Source organism: Pseudorca crassidens, chromosome 5, assembly GCF_039906515.1.
Source record: "Pseudorca crassidens isolate mPseCra1 chromosome 5, mPseCra1.hap1, whole genome shotgun sequence".
Classification (NCBI taxonomy): domain Eukaryota; kingdom Metazoa; phylum Chordata; class Mammalia; order Artiodactyla; family Delphinidae; genus Pseudorca; species Pseudorca crassidens.
In genome coordinates, this window is record NC_090300.1 from 79005640 (window position 1) to 79027551 (window position 21912).

Here is a 21912-nt window from a genome sequence, read left to right on the forward strand (position 1 = left end):
CCTCCAGTACAGTGTTGAATAGAAGCGGTAAAAGTAGACATCTTTGCTTTTTTCCTGATCTTTAGGGGACTGCATTCAGCTTTTCACCATTAAAATTATTTTAGCTATAGATTTTTCTTAGGTGATCTTTATTTATTAGGTGGAAGAAGTTTTCTTTCTAGTTTGTTGAAATTTTTTAAAACTATGAATGGATGTATAACTTCATCAATATTTTTTCTGCATCTGTTAGATGATTATATGATTCTCCCCCTTTTTTAAAAATAAATTTATTTATTTTTGGCTGCGTTGAGTCTTCGTTGCTGCACGCGGGCTTTCTCTAGTTGCGCCAAGCGGGGGCTACTCTTCATTGCAGTGTGCGGGCTTCTCCTTGCGGTGGCCTCTCTTGTTGCAGAGCATGGGCTCTAGAGCGCAGGCTCAGTAGTTGTGGAGCACGGGCGTAGTTCCTCTGCGGCATGTGGGATTTTCCTGGACCAGGGCTTGAACCCTTGTCCCCTGCACTGGCAGGCGGATTCCCAACCACTGCGCCACCAGGGAAGTCCCTCCTCCCTTTTCTTAATATAGTGAATTTATTGATTGATTTTCAAATGTTAAATCAACTCTGCATTCCTGGGATAAACCACACTTGGTCATGATGTGTCATCTTTTTTATAAGTTGCTGGATTCAGTTTACTAATTTTTTTAAAAGAATTTTTTTGTGTATGTTTCTGAGGGATACTAGTTTTCTTGCAGTCTTTGTTTTAAGTATACTGGCCACATTAAAAATGGGGTAGGAAATAGTTCCTTCTCTGTTTTCTGTAAGGGTTTGTGTAAGATTGGTATTATTTCTATCATACATATTTAGTAGACTTCACCAATAAAGCTAATTTTTGGCTGAGTTTTCTTTGTGGGAAAGTTTTTACTTCCAAATATAATTTTTAAAACATGTAAGGCTACTCAGATTTTAAATTTTATTCTTTTTTTCTTTTGCGGTACGCGGGCCTCTCACTGTTGTGGCCTCTCCCGTTGCGGAGCACAGGCTCCGGATGCGCAGGCTCAGCGGCCATGGCTCACGGGCCCAGCTGCTCCACGGCATGTGGGATCTTCCCGGACCGGGGCACGAACCCTTGTCCCCTGCATCGGCAGGCGGACTCTCAACCACTGCGCCACCAGGGAAGCCCTTAAATTTTATTCTTGATTTAGTTTTGATAAATTATATTTTTCAAGGGATTTGTTCATTCTTTTATTTTTTAATTGAACAAAAATATTTATAATATTTTCTTAATTCTTTTATTGTCTAAAGGATTTGTAATAATTTCTTTTTTCACATTCCTGATAGTGCTAATTGTCTTTTTCTTGATTAATCTGGGTAGAGGTTTATCAGTTTTACTGGTCTCTTCAAAGATTAAGGTTTGGTTTTATTGAGCTCACTATCGTTCATTTGAACTTTCTTTCATCTTTACTCTCATTTATTTCTTTCCTTCTGCTTACTTTATTTTTAATTTGCTCTTCTTTTCGTAGCTTCTTAAAGTAGAAGTTTAGATGACTGTTTTAGACCTTTCTTTGTATACATGTAGGTGTGTGTAACTACCATGACTCTCAGGATACAGAGCATCATACCAAAGATCTTCCTGATGCTACCCCTCTGTAGTCACACCTCTTCTTGTTACCCCCACCATTCCTAACCCCTGGCTCTCCTACCCTAATCTGTTTTCCATCTCTAAAACTTTGTCATATTGAGAATATTATATCATGGAATCATAGTATGTGACCTTTTGAGACTGACTTTTTTCACTTAATGCCCTTGAGAGCCATCTGAGTTGTTGTATATATCAGTTCTTTGTTCTTTTTAATTATATAGTAGTATTCCATGGTATGGTTGTACCACAGTTTAAACATTCACTTATCGAGAGACATTTTAATTGTTTCCATGTTTTGGCTATTACAAATAAAGCTGCTGTGAACATTCGTGTGTAGGTTTTTGTGTGAACGTAGGTGTACATATCTCCAGGATAAATACCCTATCATACCCCTGCCACTGGATATAATCACTCCTAACATTTTGGTGTATGTTCCTCAGTGCTTCTTTGATATGCCTACCATACATAGGGTCATGTTGCTTTTTATCTATTCTTTCCATTTACCAGCATGGTTTGCACTTTTCTCAACTCCTTACTCTTCTAATACTTCTTAAATACCTGCTTGATATTCCAAATTTTGGATAGTCCATAATTGAGTCCTGTTACTCCTAATAGATGATGATAAATTTGAGTCCCTTGTGAGAATGAATCAATGAAAAGTTGTCTCATACTGTATACCAAATGGCAGAATTTAGGATTTGTGTAATATTGCTTTATAGTAGTACATAACAGACATGAGACATTTTGTCCCTTACTTACTACTTATGCATTCCTGCTGATAAGGCAAAGTGGTGAAGGGCAGGTCTTGGGATCATGAATATACATTTTTGAGTTAAATAGAGGGCATTGACGTAGAACAGTATGATCCAGGTCCCCCAGAATGTGAAAGCTTAAGCTGCATGGCCTTTCATCCTTTCTAGATTGTGTGCTAAAAGTCTTTTAAAAATAGATATTGAACATATAAGTGTTTTTTCCTTTTATTTGCTCATTCACTTGGAAGTCACAAAGAACTTTATTTCATATTAACTTTCTTTTGTTAATTCAAAACAAAAAGTTGAGTTTTGTGTTTTCTTAAACTGTTAATAACAGTTTAGGTTCTGTAGCCTATGTAAACACCCTATTGTTTCGTGACAGTTGAAGTAAAAGTTTTCCATTTGTGGTAACTGCTGGTTTTCAGGATTTATCTTGACCTTACTACTCTAAATCAATCACCCAGCTTCAACTCTGTGGCTCTACATTTTCAACAGCAGTCTGAAGTCTGCAGGCCAACCTTTTTTTAAAAATATTTTATTTATTTATTTTTGGCTGCGTTAGGTCTTCGTTGCTGCGCACGGGCTTTCTCTAGTTTTGGCAAGTGGGGGCTACTCTTTGTTGCGGTGCGCGGACTTCTCATTGCGGTGGCTTCTCCTGTTGCGGAGCACGGGCTCTAGGCAGAGGGGCTTCAGTAGTTGCGGCAGTCGGGCTCAGTTGTCGTGGCTCGTGGGCTCTACAGCGCAGGCTCAGTAGTTGTGGCGCATGGGCTTAGTTGCTCCGTGGCATGTGGGATCTTCCTGGACCAGGGCTCAAACCCGTGTCCCCTGCATTGGCAGGTGGATTCTTAACCACGGCGCCACCAGGAAGTCCTGCAGGCCAACTTGTGAATGTCCGTAGTTTGCTCATTAGAACTTTGTTTTCAAAGATGTTAGAAATTTGAATTAAAATGAGCTAAAACTAATATTTCAGTTCCTCAGTTGCATTAGCCACATTTCAAGTGCTCAGTAGCCACATGTGGTTAATGGCTTCTGTATAAGCATAGATAAAGAATATTTCCATCATTGCTGGAAGCGTTATTGGATAGCACTGTGTTAGAAAGCTTCTCAACTCAAAAACTAAATCTATTTCAGAAACTTGAAAAAAAGTATTTGGCTTATCCTTTTAATTCTTACACCCATAGAAGAGGAATTGGGAACTTTATGGTCTATATTTTTCCAGTTTGATATCAAGTATGTTGAAGAGTAAAGGACATGTTTGTATTGACAAAATAGAGCAAACTATCATTCGTAACGATATATGCCACATTTGTTTTCTAGAAGGCTATTGGATTGTACTTGAACGAAAGGATTTTATAAATTAGGAGCTATAAAAAATCATGTTCTAGTCATTTGATGATATAATAAAGTGTAAGTTATTTCAGGTATTTATGACTCCTGAAAAAATATACTTCAGCGCATGTGTATCTTTTTAATTTTAGTCATGAATTTCTGTGCTGTAAAACAGCATGAATAAAATTGTAGACATCCTTTTATGCATTTAGTATTTATGATTATTTTGTTTAATGGTCTAGGAAACTCAAGACTTATTTAGCCCTTGCTTTAAGACCTCTCTTTTGTTTTTAGTTTTAAAATTGCCTTAAATCCTGTCACTAGTTTAAGGAGAATTGTATAGATATTTCCCCAAATACATGTTGCTCCAGTCAATAAAACTCCAATATGCTGTTGCTAGGAATTTGAGTATATGTCCTGTAATGAGTGACTTTTCCTCTCCTATTTAACAACAACAAAAATAATAATCATTTTATCCATGTCAGTGATTTTAAGATACTTAACTATTTTTGCCACATATTTTATACTCTGTTTTAGTTGCCGGATTGTATTACATTTATTGGTAACAAATGATCTTTCACAATCATCCTAGAAGGTGACAAGTCTGTGTGGCTCTATTTATTTGCTTAAATAGTCATTGGTATGATATGTTTCTTCCTCTCTTTCTGGCTAACTCCCAACTTGTTATCCCTATGACATTGTATACTTTTTCAACAAAGTTATTTATTAGTTGTAGCCAGTTCTTATTACCATTGTATTTCTTTTAAAGTTCATTTGGGGGATTCAGAAGTAATTTTATGTTCCTTGCAGCTTGGGTCCTTGTCTTTTGAGGCGATTGCATTGGCTTTTATTGGGTCTGTATACTTAAAGAGGTACTCCCCCCGCCCACATTCAAATGCTTTTTACTTCAGCATACTCTTTGGCTGTCATTTTCAGAAACACATTTATTAATTGAGCTCATTTTAAAGAAAATACATGGTAATTTATATCAGTTCTCTAGGGTTTTTATTTTAAACAAGATTTTACTTGCTTGTATGGCGCTTAGAAAGTGTCCTGTTTGATAGGAAATCAATATTTTAGCAGAAAATATGGAGTGAGTAATCTTGCTTTATAGTTTTTCCTGGTGATAGTCATATTATTGCTTATTGTTACTGATTTCAACTCACCTGGCAAGTCGATGAATCAAGGTGTCTCCACTAGTAGGTTGTTTTAGAGAGCTAACCCAGAATGGTCTATTTTTCAGTATCCTCCAGTGCTCGTAAAGTTGTTGGACTCAATTTATCTTTTTCTTTTCCCCTTAGGTGGACATAAATTGTTAATAGAAGATTTCTTTTTGGATTCTTTAATAACATAGCCAGTCTCCTAACACTTTTCATATAGTTCTGCCTGATCTTTGATGTCTAATTGCTTGGTTTGGAATTGTGAGATAGTGGTACTGAATGAGAATTACACTCTTTCTTACATCAAGTAGTGCCCAGACTGTAAATCATTATAGACAAGGCTGTGATAGGGTCATTCTAGGTAGATCAGTCTCAGAGATGTCTACTTGGGGTTTTTTCATAATTGTATGATGAAGTTTATTATAAAAGGACTACATAGTCCTTATAAAAATTAAAATAGTATAGAAGAGAACAAAGAAAAAAGTAAAAGTTCCTTGCTTCCTACTCTGATTCCAAAGAGATAACCACTAATACTGAAATCCTGGAAATTTTAAATTTATAACAAACGTACAGAATATGTGTCTGTATTTATTTCTATATAATGTGTTTTGTAAATATATATCTTATGAAAATATACATTTTGTTTTATACAAATTAGATGTTATTTTTATATACTTCTGAAATTTGCATTATTCATTTAATAACATTTTGTAGAAATTTCCATGTTATTGCATATAAAGCTTATTTATTTTAATGAATGATTAAGTGACGTGCCTTATTTTATTTAACCGCTCCCCTATTGATGGATATTTGTTATTACTAGATTTGTTTGAATGAAATAATGATGAAAGGATCATGCTTATATATAGAGATATCTATATACACAAGCATGTTTCTTGTATCTGTATGTCTCCATATTTGTAAAGCTCTTTCTCTAGGTATATGTCTTTTTATTGAAATACAGCATTCATACAGAAAAGTGCACAAATTGTAAGTCACGAATTTCCTCAAAAATGAACATACATGTGTAACTGATACATTAAGACATAGAACATTATCAGTATCCCAGAGGCCCTCCCCTTCTTGTATCCCTTTTAGTCACAACCCTCCTCTAATTCCTAAAGATAACCCCTACCCAAACACTTTTATCATGGTCAGTTAGCTTTACCTGACTTTGAATTCAGTATAAATAGAATCATGTACTATCTACTCTGATGTCTGATTTCTTTGTTTTACATTTTTTATGAGGTATGTCCATGTTATTGCATATTCTCATTTCTGTATAATTGTCAGTTGTGTGAATGTATCAAAATTTATTCATTCTAGTATATCTGATATAATAGCCATCTTGTTTCAAGATGTTGGCTGTTCTGAAAAGTGCTCTTTTGTTTTGGCTGTGCCAAGTGGCTTGCAGGATCTTAATTCCCCGACAAGGGATTGAACCCCGGGCCCTGGCGGTGAAAGCTCTGAGTCCTAACCACTGGACTGCCAGGGAATTCCCTGCTGTGTATATTCATGGCTGTGTCTTTCGGTGCATGTACACACTCATTTCTGTTGGTTTTATGCTGCTTAGGATTGAGTTTGCTGGGTATGGATATGTTCAGCTATAGGAATTTCTGTCAGAAGTTTTTCTCAATGGTTTTGCCAATTTATACTAATTGCTCTGTATCCTTGGTATCTGTTAGGTTGCATTTCACTGATAACTAATGAAATTGAGTGCCTTTCATGTTTACTGACAATTTGGATATTATTTTTTTGTAAGGTACTTACTTGTTCATCTTTTGCCCATTTTTCTATTAGGTTTCTTTCTCTTACAGATTTGTAATAGTTCTTTATATTATATAATTTATTGGATATATATATATCAGTTAACTTTTCCACTCTTCCACTCTGATTTGCCTTTTTACTCTTTTGATGAACAGAAGTCAGTGTTAATGAAGTTCAATTTATGTCTTTTCCTTTTGGTGTTTTGTGTATCCTATTTAAGAATTCTTTGCCTGCCCCAAGGTGATGAAGATATTTTCCTTCGTTAACTTCTAGAAACTTTGATTTTCCTTTTCCATTTAGATTAACAATCCGTTTGGAATTGATTTTTGCTGATGATGTGAGATAGGGATCAAGATTTACTTGATGGCTTTTTCTTTTTTCCAACTCACCCATAGAAATTTTTTCAGTTTCACTTTGCTGGCTTAATGTTTCATTTCTTAGAATAACTTAATGCATTAAGATAACAATGAATAGATTTTTCTTTGATTAATACTAGGGATGTGTACTAAGACTGGACTTAATGTCTTTTTAGGTTTATAAAGTAACACATGTTTGTTGAGAAAATGTAAAAATTTAAAAACTATAAAGAAGATAATAAAAATTGCTGTAATCTTACTACTCTAGGATAATCACTAACATTTTGTTGTTAATATTTTAGTGTTTCCTTTTTTTGTTTGTTTTCTGCATATGTTGTGTTTATATAAAATGTGCTGTATATGTATTTGTGTTTGTGTAAAATTGTAAAAATATATTTATCAACATATTTATCTATATCATTTAACCTCAAACAATGAGCATCTCACTATGTCATTAATATTATTCAAAAGTAAGATTTCTAATTACTGTATGTCATATAGCTGTACTGTAATTTATCTCACTCTTTCTTTACTGGGTATTAGACTGTTCGCACTTTATTTATGATCGTAAATAATATTGTGATGTTACATGTAGGCGTTGTTGTCATGTGAGATTACTTCTTCAGTATAGGTTTCTTAAGACTCTTGATTATATACTGGCCAATTTATAGTCCACAAATGTTGATCAATTTATTCTCCCTCTAGTAGTGTATGAGATTCCCAATTTAATGTCTTTTTAAATGATCTGGAGTAGGAAATGTGAAATATAATTTCCAGATTTGTACGTGATATTGAGAAAAAAGGAAAACAACTGGACTTGGTCTTGGGTTGGGAGTGGAGAAGAAAATTAAAAGATGTCTTTAGATGGGAGACTGGGATATAATACAGCATATTGAAAGGCACGGGGAAGAAAAGAAAGGCAGGGAGTTTGGAAGGAGGTTCTGATGTGAAAAAAGGTTTTATTTTTAGCAGTATTGAGTTTTAGATAATAGGATGTCTAAGTGGAGATGTCTGTAGAAATTGGTAATCTTCTATGTATCTAAGCAGTTACACATCTGCAGTTGTGTAATAATAATTAATAACCATAGATATTTATTTAGAACTTGAAGGTTTTCAGGGTGCTTTTTATGTAATCTCATTTGATTTTCTGATGTGTATAAGCTGGATATTATTATACCACTAATAAACAGATGAGGAAATGATTATGATAATCAGTAACATCAAAAAATCAACTATATATTGCTATGTACTATAATTGATGCTTTACATATATAATCTCTTTTAACTCTACAGAAGTTCTGTGAGGAATATTCCCTCCATTTATAGGTGAAGAAAGTTCCAAATGATTAAATTTTAGTTGTTTACCCTCATGCTGCTAGTATTACTCTTTGGGATTAGATTGTATTTCTTTTAACTCCCAACCTGTGCTTTTTTTATTTTTCCGTGCTACTTATGGAAGCCAAGTTTGCCCAATAATAATTGGAAGAGAAGGGATTGAAACTCAAGTCTTAACACTTCAATAAATATTGTTGACATTTTGTCTACTTTATTTTTTAAAAAATTATTTCCTTTCGCTTGAACCACTAGAAGTTCTTTCCACATTTTGGCAGCAACCTAACTATAGTTTATATAAGGGAAAATGGAATATGTTTGTGTAAAAATCTTTTTAAATAAGTTTGATTAATTTAGATTTTTAAGAAGCAGTTATATTGGGTTGGCCAAAAGGTTCATTTGGTTTTTTCCGTTAAGATGGTCTAGTAGCACTAAGTTGTCTTTAACTTCATTTGAAACAATTTTGTTTGATTGTATTGTGACAGCTGTCATATCAGTATGCATTAAAAAAAAATATCAAAATTGGTGAATTTTTGTGTAGCCATTTTAATATTGGAGATGGAAGAAAAAAAGCAACATTTTTGGTGTATTATGCTTTATTATTTCAAGAAAGGTAAAAACCCAACTGAAATGCAAATGGAGAAGGTGCTGTGACTGATTGAACGTGTCAAAAGTGGTTTGCGAAGTTTCCTGGAGATTTCTCCCTGGACGATGCTTCTCGGTTGGGTAGACCAGTTGAAGTTGATAGTGATCACATCAAGACCTTAATTGAAAACAATCAATGTTATACCACGAGGGAGATAGCCGACATACTCAATATATCCAAATTAAGCTTTGAAAATCATTTGCACCAGCTTGGCTATGTTAATCACTTCGATATTTGGGTTCCACATAAGTTAAGTGAAAAAAAACCTTTTTGACTGTATTTCCGCATGCGATTCTCTACTTTTTTGGGGGAGCTTTTTGGTTTTTTTTTTGTGTGTGTGGTATGTGGGCCTCTCACTGTTGTGGCCTCTCACGTTGCGGAGCACAGGCTCCGGACGCACAGGCTTAGTGGCCATGGTTCACGGGCCCAGCCGCTCCGCGGCATGTGGGATCTTCCTGGACCGGGGCACGAACCCATGTCCCCTGCATCGGCAGGCGGACTCTCAACCACTGCGCCACCAGGGAAGCCCTGGGAAGCATTTTTTAAAAATTGACTAATTTATTTTTGGCTGCGTTGGGTCTTCGTTGCTGTGGGTGGGCTTTCTCTAAGTTGTGGCGAGCGGGGGCTACTCTTTGTTGTGGTGCGCTGGCTTCTCGTTGCGGTGGCTTCTCTTGTTGTGGAACACGGGCTCTAGGCGTGCAGGCTTCAGTAGTAGTGGCACGCGGGCTCAGTAGTTGTGGCTCTCGGGTTCTAGAGCACAGGCTCAGTAGTTGTGCACGGTCCTAGTTGCTCCAAGGTGTGTGGAATCTTCCTGGACCAGGGATTGAACTCATGTCCCTTGCATTGGCAGCTGGATTCTTTTTTTTTTTTTAACATCTTTATTGGAGTATAATTGCTTTACAATGGTGTGTTAGTTTCTGCTTTATAACAAAGTGAATCAGCTATACATACGGCAGGCGGATTCTTAACCACTGTGCCACCAGGGAAGTCCCACGATTCTCTACTTAAACGTAATGAAAACGTTCTGTTTTTAAAGCAAATTGTGATGTGCGATGAAAAGTGGGTACTGTACAATAATGTGGAACGGAAGAGACTGTGGGGCAAGCGAAATGAACCACCACCAACCACACCAAAGGCTGGTCTTCATCCAAAGAAGTTGAGGTTGTGTATATGGTGGGATTGGAAGGGAGTCCTCTATTGTGAGCTCCTTCTGGAAAACCAAGCAATTCATTCCAACGAGTACTGCTCCCAATTAGACCAACTGAAAGCAGCACTCATCGAAAAGCATCCAGAATTAGTCAACAGAAAACGCATTATCTTCCATCAGGTTAATGCAAGACTGCATGTTTCTTTGATGACCAGGCAAAAACTATTACAGCTTGGCTGGGAAGTTCTGATTCATCCTCCATATTCACCAGACATTGCACCTTCAGATTTTCATTTATTTCAGTCTTTACAAAATTCTCTTAATGGAAAAAATTTCAGTTTCTTGGAAGACTGTAAAAGGCACCTGGAATAGTTCTTTGCTCAAAAAGATAAAAAGTTTTGGGAACGTGGAATTATGGAGTTGCCTGAAAAATGGCAGAAGGTAGTGGAACAAAACAGTGAATACGTTGTTCAATAAAGTCCTTGGTGAAAATGAAAAACGTGTCTTTATTTTCACTTAAAAACTGAAGGAGGGCTTCCCTGGTGGTGCAGTGGTTGAGAATCTGCCTGCCAATGCAGGGGACACGGGTTCGAGCCCTGGTCTGGGAAGATCCCACATGCCGCGGAGCAGCTGGGCCCGTGAGCCACAATTACTGAGCCTGCGCGTCTGGAGCCTGTGCTCCGCAACAAGAGAGGCCGCGATAGTGAGAGGCCCGCGCACCACGATGAAGAATGGCCCCCGCTTGCCACAACTAGAGAAAGCCCTCGCACAGAAACGAAGACCCAACACAGCCATAAATAAATAAATAAAAAAAAAAATACTGAAGGAACTTTTCGGCCAACCCAGTGGTAATGGAAATAACACCAGATTAAGAGATACAAAATCGTGGTTTAAGTCCTAGGGTTGAAATCCAATAGCTTGGGTAAGACACTTACCTCTGTGAAGTTTTAGTTTCTTTATTGGTAACATGAGGATAAAAAATAATTCACAGATAACAGTAAGTAGGATCTCTGTTGCTGGATTTGGAAGACTTGGGTGGAAATTTTTGTTTCCCTTAGGCAAATAACCTTTCTCAGCCTTAGTTTTCTTATTTGTAAAATGGGATGAAAATGCTAACCTCATAGTCTTACTGTAGGATTAAATGCAATAGATTATACAGGATAGAGACCAAGAGCACCCCCCTCCCTCCCTGCATGCCCAACCATTGTATCCTTAGTACCTAGGACAGTGCCTGGTACATAGTAAATGTCAGATAAATCATAGTTACTATGCTGAGGAGGCATCACAAATTTGTAGAACACCATACAAATGCTGTTTTTTAAAAAAAATTTATTTATTTTATTTTTGGCTGCATTGGGTTTTCATTGCTGCTCACAGGCTTTCTCTAGTTGTGGTGAGCAGGGGCTACTCTTCATTGCGGTGCGTGGGCTTCTCAATGCAGTGGCTTCTCTTGTTGCAGGGCACGGGCTCTAGGCGCGCAGGCTTCAGTAGTTGTGGCACGCGGGCTCAGTAGTTGCGGCTTGCGGGCTCTAGAGCGCAGTCTCAGTAGTTGTGGCACACGGGCTTAGTTGCTCCGCGGCATGTGGGATCTTCCCAGACTAGGGCTCAAACCCACATCCCCTGCATTGGCAGGCGGATTTTTTTTTTTTTTTTTTTTAACATCTTTATTGGGGTATAATTGCTTTACAATGGTGTGTTAGTTTCTGCTTTATAACAAAGTGAATCAGTCATACATAAACATATGTTCCCATATGTCTTCCCTGTTGCGTCTCCCTCCCGCAGGCGGATTCTTAACCACTGTGCCACCAGGGAAGCCCCTGGGTTTTTTTTTTAATTGAAGAGTAGTTGATTTACAATGTTGTGTTAGTTTCTGGTTTAAAACAAAGTGATTCAGTTATACATATATATGTATATATGTGTGTGTGTTTATATATATGTACATATTCTTTTTCACATTCTTTTCTATATTCTTTTCCCTGTGCTATACAGTAGGATCTTGTTGTTTATTTTATATATAGTAGTTTGTATCTGCCAATCCAAAAGTCCTGATTTATCCCTCCTCCGCTCACTTTCCCCTTTGGTAACTGTAAGTTTGTTTTCTATGTCTCTGAGTCTGTTTTGTAAATAAGTTCATTTGTGTCATATTTTAGATTCCACATATAAGTGATATCATATGATATTTGTCTTTCTCTTTCTGACTTACTTCACTTAGTATGATATTCTCTAGGTCCATCCATGTTGCTGCAAATGGCATTATTTTGTTCTTTTTTTATGGCTGAGTAGTATTCCATTGTGTATATGTACCACATCTTCTTCATCCATTCATCTGTTGATGGACATTTAGGTTGCTTCCATGTCTTGGCTATTGTACATAGTGCTGTTATGAACATTGGGGTGCATATATTTTTTCGAATTATAGTTTTTTCTGGATATATGCCCAGGAGTGGGATTGCAGGATCATGTGGCAACTCTATTTTTAGTTTAGAAAAATTATAGAATAGTTTTTTAAAACTTATTATGAAATAATTTTAGATTTATGAGAAAGTTGCAGAAGTAGTACTGAGTTCACATAATCTCATCACCCAGTAATATCAAAGCTTATGCAACCATAGTACAGTTATCAAAACCAGGAACTTAATATTGGTAAAATACTATTAAATAAACTACAGACCTTAGTTGAATTTCATCTGTTTTTCCCCTAATATCCCTTTTCTGTTCCAGGATTCAGTTCAGGATTCCACGTTGTATTTAGTTGTATCTTCTTGAGTCTCCACCATTCCATGACAGTTGTTCAGTCTTTGCTTATCTTTTATGATCTTGATAGTTGATGAGTATTGGTTAGTTATTTGTAGAATGTCTCTTAATTTGCGGCTGCCTGATGTTTTCTTTCTTTTTTTTTGTCTTTTTAAAATATTTATTTATTTGACTGTGCTGGGTCTTAGTTGCAGCATGTGGGATCTTCAGTTGTGGCATGTGAACTCTTAGTTGTGGCATGCAGATCTAGTTCCCTGACCTGGGATTGAGCCCAGGCCCCCTGCATTGGGAGTGTGGAGTCTTAGGCACTGGACCACCAGGGAAGTCCCTGCCTGATGTTTTCTTATGATTAGATTGAAGCTTTCATTTTTCGACAAATTCCACAGAAATGTCCTCTTCTTAGTGTATCATATCAGGGACTATAAAATGTGGATGTATGTCTTATTACAGGTGATATTGCACTCTCAGTACTTTGTTAACATCATATCTGCCAGTTTTTCCCTTAAAGTCACTTTTTTCTTCTTTGTAATTGGCAAATATCTTGTAGGAAATAGTTTGAATCTGCTTAAATATCCTATTTCTACTGAAATTTTTTCCTACCTATTTAAGCATGCATTGGTGGATCCTGCCAGTTGTAGTTATTAATGTAGTGTTTGCCTAAATGTGAATTTGTATTTTCCTCATTCCTTCTATATTTATGTTAATTGTAGCTGTCCCTTCTCTCCATTTAAAAAAATTATTTCCATTTATATCAGGATGGATATTGCCTTATTCTTTGAGTTATAATCTGGTATTGTCATTTATTTTTTTGCTCAAGTTGTTTCAGCTTTGCCTATTGGGAGCTCTTTCAGACAGACCCTTGTGTCCTTTTGACCTGTACTCTAGTTTCTGGCACCACAAGATGTTCCAAGGTCATCGTATAGTTTTCTTTGCCCAGCTTTGAAATCAGTTGCTTCTCCAAGGAGCTCCATTTCCTTTTGTTTGGATAGTGGTATTTAGAAACTAAGTTTTGGATGCTAGTTGTGTTGGATTTCATTGCTTCTCAGTGATCTCAGCTGACAGAGCTAGGCAGTACATGTGTGCCTACTGACTCACACATGCACACACGTCTATACTAATTTCTTTATGTTGGTTGGGCCCAGGCACCTGTATTGAAAGAAATTGAATGGAGAAAAGGGAGGGAATGCAAAATATAGTTAAGATGTATCTAGCTCAGTGGTTCTCAAAATTTCTGGTCTTGGGGACCCCTTTATTCTTAAAAATATTGAGGACTCTTAACAGCTCTTCTGTTGGTTATGTATATCGATATTTACCATTTTAGAAATTAAAACTGAGAAATTTAAAATTTTATTTATTAATTTATCAGTAACAAATCCCATTACATGTTAACATATAGCATATTTTTAATGAAATATAACCCTTTTATAAATAAAAAATTTCGTGAGAATTCGTTTTACAGTTTTGCTGCTACATACTCATAAGAGGAGAGTGAAAAAAAATAGGTATTATAATGGAAGTATTTTTGACCTCATGGAGCACCCCACTGGAAAGGGTGTCAGGGATTTTCAGAAGTCCCTGGATGAAACTTTGAGAGCCACTGACAGAGGTGTACTAAAACTCTTACAGAATAAAGGTACATATATAGTAGAAGGATGGATGCAGAAGAACTTGCGTGAGGAACAGCAAAGAACTTAAACCATGGTGCTATAGAAGTTAAAAGAATAGAATTTCTGGGTAGGTTGGGGGTGGTCAGCACTGTTTCAGGTAAGATAACTTGATTTGATCACTTCTTCCACTTCATCTTATAGTTATCTAAATTGTAAGATGATGATATAGCAACCAAAATACAAATTTATAATGAGAAATATTATAGAGAAGTACACTAGAATGTTTGTTGTGAACTGTGGGTCCCTGAACCTTTTCAAAAGCAAAAGATAGTTATGGACTTTCTCAGACCCTGACAAATGAAGCTCCTTTCAGAAGTTTGAATGCAGTCGGGTCAGGCAGAAAGGGAGGGTTATGGTTCATGATTCACATAAAGGCCTGTCCATCAATGTGCTGCTTTTCTTCCTGGCCCTATTCTGTGGCTTCGTGAGCTTGGAATTAGAAATCTTCCTGTTGACTGGTTATATGTAACTGTTCTTTCCAAAACCATCCTGGAAATAAACACGCATACACACAGAGATATATTCTTGGTGTTAAATTTCTCTTTTTCTGGACTCCATGAATACTTCTGAATATTGCTACATTATTTAGGCAGTATATTTGCAGTACAGTTAATTGTTTTATATCTTTCTTTTTACATTTAAACACTTGTAGTACTTGTGGTCACTTTGATTCAATTTGCTTCCTAGGCAGTATTTTGGAACCGTTTCCTTCTAGCGATAGTTACACGTTCTTCTTATATGACTACATACTGTTTTTACTCTCAGAATAACCATTTCTCTAAGTTTGGTGGCAGTTATTTTGCCTATATGCTTATTACTAAAGATTATTCTTTTGAAAAGTTTGGCCATAAGAGGAAGGAAGTTGCTGGAAATATTTTGGTCCACAAGAATTTATAGGGTAAATTTAAGCGTGCTTTTAGGCAGAGAAGTAGTTGGTGAAGTAAGGGAGATTACTTTAGAGAGGCAGTGAAGCTGCAGAGCCTTAGAGATGGGTGGTAATGGAGTCAGTAGCACAGAATGTAGAGGAAAGCACAAGATGCTTTCTTTTTTCTTAAACAGGGGTGGGAAGATGAATGAGAATACCTAAAAGAGAAATTGAAAATTGAAAGGAACATATGGCTCCAGAAATGGGGAGATGGTAAGAACAGATACTTCTGCCAAGTGACCTAGGTCTTTTCTGTAAAGTAGATCGTGTAGAATCTTGAAAGCTGAGCTGGGGAGAGTATAATTGATATTATGGGCAACAAGGAGCTATTGTAGATTTCCTCACTGGGGAAATGGCAAGAAAACAGTTTTATATTAATTTATTTGTGAAAGAATACATTGGTAGATGATAATGCCCTAAAGTATCAAGGTTGATAAGGCTACTTTGAATGAAATGCATATGGACGTAGGATATTGAGAATGAAGTGAAAGAAGAGTCCAAAGTGATTATAAGGGGTCACCTTGTTTGGGAGTTAGGGGTAGATCAAAATTTGCAAATGACATGAAATGTTCTTCACATACTATGTCTGGCAACATTATTTTAGGTATGTTTAAATTTGTTACATCGCTTAATAACATTATTGAGTGTGGAAGAAAGTTGTTGGGAAGAGTAGCATGTTTGGAAGAAAAAAATTAAAGGGGGATAGATATAGTTGCAGTTATTTCAGATCTCATGAATTTCTCCATTTGGTTCCTGCCCTTATTCCCTGTATCATTCATTTAGATTGAGCCAAATATGTGCCATTTTATTCATTTATTAGTGTTACTTGTTTTTTTTTTTAAGGCATCAAAACTTCCCATCTCCATTTTAAGACCTTTGGAAAGGAGACCTTGTCATAGAATGTGTTCTCAGTATCTAGTATTTTTCTCTGTACATATTAGAATCTCAGTAAATTTAAAGCTTCCATTGTATTACTTTAGACTGACTGAATTTAGCATGTAGCAGGTACTTAATAGCTGTTGAATGAATAAGTGAGTGAAAGCTGTTACGAGAAATACAAAAGAAGACTATCTTATTTTCAGATACCAAGGTAAGATACAGGTACATGAAATAGTAAAATATAAAAGACATGAAATAAGTCCTGAAAAAGAAGGAGTCATTCTGGATTCTGGGCGTGATTTACTAGTGATTAGAATCAAGGGAAAGATTTTTTCAATATAGAGAGGCCTCTTTATGTTTAAAGTTGGGAGAATAAAGAGAGAGTGATCAAAAATGAGGAATACCTCAGTATAATTAGGAGATATATATTAGAACTAGCAAGAATGAACCAGCTTGGGCAGTGGAAAGGGGTGAGGAAGCATGGGCTCTGCCTCTTGATAGGATGTTGGGGAAGAAGTTAGATGAATATACAAGGTAAATATGACATGGGAGTCATGCCTGATGGCTTACCCAGTCTCAAAGTGGAGATCCAGAGGGAGCTTTGATCAGTGGATGAGCAGGGGTCTTAACAGCTTCAGGTGGAGAAGCGTCTGGGTTTAGTGAAATCTTATGAAAGAAGTATGAGTAGGGTGATTGACAGTATTGATGGTATTTCTGGTTTGGTAGTGAGAAAAGCATTGAAATTCAGGCTCTCAAATGTAGGCAGGAGGTTGTACATGGCACTAGGTGAAATGGTAAAGATTAAGCTATGGGGAAGAAACCAGAGGTTTTTCTTGCCTTTGTTTTTTAATCTGACATACTTCCTAGCCTATTGATTTTCTTGATGTTCCAATGAATGTTTCAAAAATCCAGCAAACCTGTCTTTTCAACTATCACACATCTGCAAATGCCTGCTTTGATTAACTATACTTTGTTTTATTTTAGGTGAAAAGTAACACTGTACCTGATTTTCTTTTAAAGATAGTTCTCAAGGAAATAGTAGGGAACTTATAGATGAATTGTTGTCTCTTTTATCATGCTTAAGAAGTTTACATGTTTTTATAGATTATTGTAGTCTTTCTTGGGCCAAAGAAGATTCATTTTCCCAGACTTTTTGCACCTCATTCTTTCTAGTTGCCGTGTCATTTTCATACCCATCTCTTTATGTTTATGGATTTACCAACATCCTTTCTAAGCACCTTAGGCTGGACCGTATACTTTAGTGTGTGGTTGTGTTATATGTAGAGATTACTTTATTCCATTTATGAGTGATAAGCCTGTTGGACTGTTCTAAACATGTAACTTGCTATGTGCCTGTTGGTATTCACAATGCTTTGATTCACTGATACTTCTAAATTTTGGTCTGTGCTTTCATATTGTTAAAAGTGTACCTTATATTTGTCAATGCTAGTACCAATATGATCACTTTCCATATATATGAAAATAGATAAAAGGTTCAGATATATGAATTAATGTTTTTCACTGTGTGCACATAAAGGTTCTTCCTTTGTTTGTGATTAGCTTCTTATTGAAGAACTTATTTGTGAATCTGTCTTACACTCTACTCGACACTATTGCTGAAAAAAAGTTGGTCTCTTATTTTTTTTAAATTAATTAATTAGTTAATTTATGGCTGCATTGGGTCTTCGTTGCTGTGTGCAGGCTCTCTCTAGTTGTGGCGAGCAAGGGCTACTCTTTGTTGCAGCACACGGGCTTCTCATTGTGGTGGCTTCTCTTGTTGCGGAGCACGGGCTCTAGGCGCACGGGCTTCAGTAGTTGTGGCACGTGGGCTCAGTAGCTGTGGCTCGCTGGCTCTGAGCGCAGGCTTAGTAGTTGTGGCGCACAGGCTTAGTTGCTCCGTGGCATGTGGGATCTTCCCGGACCAGGGCTCGAACCCGTGTCCCCTGCATTGGCAGGTGGGTTCTCAACCACTGTGCCAGCAAGGAAGTCCCCGGCTCTTTCTTACTGCTGCATGCTATATTTTCATGGTTTCTTTGTAATTTATAAGTTGACAGAAATGTTGGAACTACTTTTTGCTGCAACATAAGACCAGAGTAGTTCAGCAACTGCTTAGCCTGTTGTCATTTCTCCTTGTCTCATACCCAGTTTCAACAGTTGTATTTCAGTAAACATCACTTCAAAGATGGTAACATGTCTGTGTTCCAAAGCCTTGTTGGAGGTGACCTTACCATTCTATTTTATGTTTCAAATAATTACACCAAAAGAAGCCATAAGAATGGTCATTAGTACGATTCTCTAACCTGATAGAAAGAATTATTAGCTAAATAATCATTTACAGTCATGTTTTTATGCCTAGGTTCTCCTTGATTTGCAATTCTCACGCCCCCCACATTTCAGGAATTTTTGAAAACTTCCAGTTCTTTATTTGGTTAGTTTGAAATTCCTTGCTTATGTTGCATTTCCCTCATGAACCCCTCTGCACAGCTCTGTCTTCCAGCTTTACACTATGAGTCTGTAAGATGTTTATAACCTTTTGCACCCCCTTTTTAAGTGTATTTTTTGAAAATGTAGCCATTAGCACATTGTATTTCCTGGACTATTATCAAGATTTTTTTAAAAGCTTATAAACAACAGAAATTTGTTTCTCACTGTTCTGGAGGCTGGAAGTCCGTGATCAGGGTGCAAGTATGGTCGGGTGAGGGTCCCCTTCCAGGTTGCAGACTTCTCGTTGTGTCCTCACATGGTCGAAGAGTCAAGGATTTTTAATGTATTTCAGAGCTTGTTGGTTGAAAGTTTCTTAGTTTTAAGATACTTGTGTTTTCATTTCAGGGATAGGTTGAAAATGTAGCACAGCAGGATGACTGTGCGCCATCAATTCTGATGAGAATTGATGCTACTGTTAATGATCATAGAACCTCCATATATTTTTTAAATTAAAAATTTTTTTTTATTTTTGGTTGTGCCAGGTCTTAGTTGCTGCTCGCGGGCTCCTTAGTTGCGACATGTGTGCTCCTTAGTTGTGGCACGCGAACTCTTAGTTTCGGCATGCATGTGGGATCTAGTTCCCTGCCCAGGGATTGAACCCACGTCCCCTGCATTGGGAGATGGATTCTTAACCACTGTGCCACCAGGGAAGTCCCCATATTATTTTTTAGGACACGCAGCTCTTCACATCTGTGAGAACTGAGATCTAAAGATGAGATAAGATTGTTGACATCTTAACATTTCTTGTTATCATGTAGCTAGAATTGTGTCTTGTACATAGCAGGGGCCTAAAACCATATGCAGTTCTATAAACACACATTTGATGATGGTTGTAGAGGCCAGGAAAATACTGGCTAAGATATTGCCAAAAACATTGAACTTAAAGATAATTAGATTTCATTGTTAGTTTATCATTCCTTTTTTGATGAGATTACCTTTTAGAATTTTGTGTTGTTTTTGTGATGTTTTGTAAATTGAGAGAAACCCATCATGAAGTCTGAATACCCCTTTTATCCCCCAGTATTTTATTGATTTTGGAATTTAACCTTTTTTGTGCCTTTAACTTTAACATCAGTTTCCTTAAATGTGGGAGTGAAATTGTGTGCTCACTTCTGCTTTATTCTGCTAGGTCTTAATTATCTTTTCCCAGGACATTTTAATCTTTTTCTTTCCAGATAAATTTTTGTAAAATCCTAGTTTATTCCCTCAATTTATATACTGTTGATTCTTATATATCAATTACATATTAATGAATTCTTCAACATACTCTTGCACACACAAATAATCATTTTGGGAGCACCTGTAGGTAGGTTTAGCAAAGGATTAAGCATGCAATGGCTTTTTGTCACAATAGAGTTTTTGTTTATTTCTAAAATTGGCTTTTTTTTTTTAACAGATAAGTGTAAAGCAGGAAATTACTTTTACTGATGTATCTGAGCAACTGATGAGAGACAAAAAACAAATCAGAGAGCCAGTAGACTTACAGAAAAAGAAGAAACGGAAACAACGTTCTCCTGCAAAAGTAAGAGAATATTTTAAGGTGGTGGTTCCTAACATACTACTCCCATACAATTGCTTAATCTTATTGGCAGGAATCTGGCTGGACCATAGGCAACATAAAAGTCTCATATGGCTTAGTAAAGTTGGAATGTTGCATCAGCTTCACCAGGAGAAAGGAAGGGACGCTTGCCTGAATAGAGGTGGTGGGCCACTGCTTTAAATTTTTCCACTTCCCTTTCACCGTGTTTTTTTTTTTTTTTGAAAACAAACTTTTCTTACCCCGTGTCTCTCTTTTCTTTAAAAACTGACAGATGGTATGCAGTGCCCTTGCTTCTCATTCATATTAGTTTTACTTATGTTAATATATGGTTTCAGGAAAATTCAGTATTGATTCCTCATTAGGAAAAGGTTGTGTGATAACTGTGCTAGAATAGAATGTAAGCTCCACCAGGGCAGGGACTAATTTTATTCACAGCTATATCCTAAGAGCCTGGAATAGTAGGCCTAAGGGACTCTCAATAAATACTGTGGGTGAATGAATGGATTAATAAATAAACAACTGACCCGTAAATACTATTAGGAATTGCCTGCCTTTTTTCCTTTTCATTACAGTAGTAGTTGACTATATGTAGCATTTTGGTATTCTGGGGAAGTCTTTGAACTCTGTATAGTATAATTTGTATAATTTGTAAATAGTTATTTTTCATCTTTTGTTTTCTTCCCTCGTGTAGTGAAGAAGACTTTTTAAAAAAGATTTTATAACATGACCTTTTTATTTTGAGGGCTACTTGTTTTTGTATTTAAATCATAATCATCATCATTATTTGTATACTTTTGGACTCAAATGGTGTGCTGAACCCAGTTTGTACTGGCTTGCCAGAGCTGATTGCTGAGTTTTCAGGAATTTTGCAAGCTGGTGCTAAAACCATTGGTAGCTTGAAATTAGGCATGGTGAGAATATTTACACCATGGAAATCAGCAACGCAGCCCACTGACTCCTTAAACTGTTGTTAAACATTTACCAACATACCACTGCTTTGGGGATATATAAGCGTGGGTACTGTTTGAAAAATATAGAGACTAAAATAACCCATAGTTACATTTCCTAGAGGTGAATACCTTAATTTTCTGCAATATTCCCTTTCTATTTTCAAATTTGTGTAGATTGTCTGAATTTCCTGATTTGTAACTTAAAGAGTATGTAAGCTATTTTTAAAGTTATTAAAGATTTTTTTATAACGATTTTATTACCTGCATAATGAATGTATTATTTTTTGATATATCACATTATATTCAGTGATTGCTCTGTTGTTGGAAAGTTGTTTTCTCTTTGCCTTCATTTTAAATCATGCTGCTCTTGAAATATTTGTGTATGGATCTTCGTGTACTACGAAATCAAAGGGCGTGAACTTTTAAAAAGGTTTCTTTAAAAATAAATGAGTACATAAGCAAGGAAGCAAGCAAAATAAGTAAAGTTTCTTGATAATGTTACTCCTTCCAGAAATGTTGTATCAGTTACATTGCTACCTGCAGTGGACCTAAGGTGTATTTGTCCATACTCTCACCAGCCTTGAGTATGAAACTTTGTTTTTTTTGTA

At 36.5% G+C, this 21912-nt stretch overlaps 1 protein-coding gene across 4 annotated transcripts in view; it reads left to right on the forward strand.

The window, feature by feature from the left end:
• ZNF148 (zinc finger protein 148) overlaps nt 1-21912 on the forward strand; it is a 125935-nt gene that overhangs the window by 55787 nt on the left and 48236 nt on the right. For all 4 annotated transcript variants that reach the window (XM_067738632.1, XM_067738635.1, XM_067738633.1 and 1 more), the window contains one exon: nt 20211-20336. In XM_067738632.1, coding sequence (XP_067594733.1) covers nt 20211-20336 — 126 coding nt within the window. The remainder of the gene's footprint in view (nt 1-20210; nt 20337-21912) is intronic.